The 3,122-nt window shown below is 41.2% G+C and overlaps 1 protein-coding gene across 2 annotated transcripts in view; it reads right to left on the reverse strand.

Moving 5' to 3' along the window:
* Nucleotides 1-481: 481 nt before the first annotated feature.
* TFAP2B (transcription factor AP-2 beta (activating enhancer binding protein 2 beta)) overlaps nucleotides 482-3,122 on the reverse strand; it is a 36,591-nt gene continuing 33,950 nt past the window's right edge. The window contains exon 7 of one of the 2 annotated variants that reach the window (XM_010004884.1): nucleotides 482-788. In XM_010004884.1, coding sequence (XP_010003186.1) covers nucleotides 488-788 — 301 coding nt within the window. In that variant the 3' untranslated portion in view covers nucleotides 482-487. The remainder of the gene's footprint in view (nucleotides 789-3,122) is intronic. The other variant, XM_010004883.1, reaches the window with a different exon arrangement.

Here is a 3,122-nt window from a genome sequence, read left to right on the forward strand (position 1 = left end):
AACAAACAAACTTAAAAATAATAGCAAGACAGACCGTGCAGCTCAAGAAATCAAAGCACTGACACCAAAAATGTTTCTCCGATTTCTTCCAATAAGTTATTCATTTCTTTCTTTTATTATTATTATTAATTATTATTATATTTCCCTCCCCCCAGATCATTATTTTTAAAATGTGAAAGAACAGAAGTGGGAAAAAATCCTGGTGGTTGTCTTCACATGTTCCTGGCAAGAGACTCTGAACCACTGGTCTTGCGCCATTGTGCTCCTCTGATCTTAAATTATTGTCTTTCTTTTATTATTATTTTTATTTATTTATTATTATTATTTTGTCCTACCTAATAGAATTCTTCCAAAGCCCAATCCAATATTTTTTAAAGCTAAAATTAAGATGGTTTTGTTTTACAAGATTATCTCTCTCTCTTTTCTCCTTTTATTTATTTTACTTTTTTCATTGCCTTTCTTTTCCCTCTCTCTCTCTCTCTCTCTCTCATTTTCTGTGTTTCTCTTCCTTGTCTCCAGTTTTACTACCTGGTCCTTCGCCAGATGTGTGCCTGTTAGCAGTGTTGTTGTTCAAGAACATCTTGTCCATGCCTTTGAGAGCTTCAGTCAGGTAGTTTTGAAGGGCCGTGAGGGCAGCGCAGATAGCAGGGGCCCCAAAGCCGTGAGTGATGAGGCTGAAGTGAGTCAAGCAGCTCTGAATGCCCGGTTCCAAAATAGGGGTGGGCCGACTGTTTCCAATGGGCGTTCTGTCCTGGGCCAAGAGATCTGTAAATTCTTTACAAAGTTGCCTGCACATAAGAAAGAAAGGCAAAGAGGGGACAAGAGAGACAAAAGCGGCGGTTAGGCTCAGGTCACACATCTCTGAGACAACCAGGACTAAAGGAAGGGACAGGTTCAGGTCAATTCTGAGACCTGGAATAGGACCTTTTTGCCACCTTCCCCTCCCCCAGCAGGGTTTTGGGACTGGCCATGGTGAGCCAGAAGGTCTCTTCTCTGGTTGATGTTCTTCAGGAGAGAGATTTCTGCAGTTGCAGGGTAATACTAGGTCTGGAGATAGAAAGCTCTCCTGCAGCCACAAGAAACCTTCTGGGGAGGGTTAGGTTGAATATCAAGAAAAAAGTATTCACTTAAGAGGCTGTCAAGCATTGGAACAGGCTGCCCAGGGAAGTGGTTGAGTCACCATCCCAGGTGGCATCAAGAAAAAAGTATTCACTTAAGAGGCTGTCAAGCACTGGAACAGGCTGCCCAAGGAAGTGGTTGAGTCACCATCCCAGGAGGTATTTAAAAGACATGTAGATGGGGCACTTAGAGACATGGTTTAGTGGTGAACCTGGCAGGTTAGGTTTATTGTTTGACTCAATGGTCTTAAAGGTCATTTCCGTCACAAAAGATTCTATGAATCTAAGATTCTGAAGCACTGTAAAAACCAGCCCTCCTTGGTGGTCCTAGAAATAACCAGCATGAAAGGGCTGTGGGTTTGCCAACAACCCATGTGCCTGGAGACCTGACCCTGGCTCAAAGCAGCTCCCACTAATTCTGTTCCTGGAGGAAAGTACAACCGTGCACTGAAAGCTACTGGGTGGCACAGGGACATGGTTCAGGGAAGGGCCAGAATGAAACCTTCTTTGAGACTGCTTTGGGTGGGTGACCTTGTTCGGGAAGATCAGAAGTCTGGGACTCCATATGGTCTTATTCATTGCGTGAGGAGCAATGTTAGTGTTTCCTTTTTTTTTTTTTTTTTTTTTTTTTTTATTGGAGGGTGGGGGTGACATCCCAATTAACACACCAGAGTTGACATCTGGCACTGCTTTAGTTGTCCACACCTTTGGAAAAATAATTTTTCTAGTGAATTCCCCACACACTTTCTCTTACATTGCTGTGGTCCAAAAACCCTTCAAGCCAACAGGTTCCTGGGCAACGTATAAACCCTGGAGACTGATGAGCTTCCCAAAGGATTAGTTTATTTGAGACAAATGCCTACCCAGGGACTGGAGAAAAAAGCCCAGAATTTAATAAATAAATAAATAAATAAATAAAAAGAAAGAAAAAAAGAAACCCTTCAAAAAAAGGCATTCAGCTCTCATCCTCTGAATTTCTCTGAAATTCCCAGTGGGTTAAAGGTTTCAGAAGGTGAGGAAAGATAAAGGTCTACTTCTATGTGTATTATCCATTAAGAAAGTGCAAGAGAGGAAACTTTGAATTTGGAGAACAAACAGTAATGAGTCCAACATTTTACATCTTCAAAGAGCAAAGCATGGTCTGCAAGCAATTAAAGTTCTGGGACATTAATATCTTCTGACTCTGAGGAAAAGGGCAATCAAATTCCAATCACGTCTAAAAAACATCTGGACAAATTTGAGCAAATGATTTTTCAACCTTCCATATATTTCTGTAAATTACACTGTCATCGGAGGCAAGTCATGTCCCAGAACATGAAATAAATGAGAGCTGTTTGGGCTGGTACTTTCCTTTTTTTTTTTTTCCCTTTTTTTTTTGTTTTTAACTGGAATGCCCTTTACCAGTGTATCTCTTTTCCTGATTGGCTCTCTAATTATAAAAGTATTTTAGCTTAGTAAATATAAAAAGGGGTTTAAAACATCCCAACTATTTTTTAAAAGTTCAACTTTACAAGAATTCTTTGCAAAGTTGGCAGGTAGTTATTGATCAGCCTTTTGTGGCAGAACACATGTATTGTGCTTAAAATTGAAACACTTGGAGCTCTAGCAAGTTTCCAGATAGGTGGAGTTGTGCGGAGATTCACAGTAGCCAGTGTTGAGGACCTGAGCAATTTGTGTAACACCCCGTTAGCAGCCTGGGAGGCACAGCCAAGTTTTAATCATCCAGTACAGCCCATCCACTGAGAAAGTCCCAAGGGAGAAAGGTGAGTTGAGGGAACCAAACCGAGGGCCATGAGCAGTACATGGTGGTGGGTTTTGTAGGGTTTTATTTTTGTTGTTGGTTGGTGGTTTTTTGGTGGGTTTTTGTTTTGGTTTGGTTTTTTTGTTTTATTAAAACCTATGGAAAAGATATTGCCATTTGGTAGCAGACCGGCAGGTGTGTGTGAGCAGCAGGAGGGATAGACATGCTGTGGAAGCAAAATATGGACTCCCCTTTCCATAAAG

The sequence above is a fragment of the Chaetura pelagica genome, unplaced genomic scaffold, assembly GCF_000747805.2.
Source record: "Chaetura pelagica isolate M959 unplaced genomic scaffold, ChaPel_1.0 scaffold99, whole genome shotgun sequence".
Lineage (NCBI taxonomy): Eukaryota > Metazoa > Chordata > Aves > Apodiformes > Apodidae > Chaetura > Chaetura pelagica.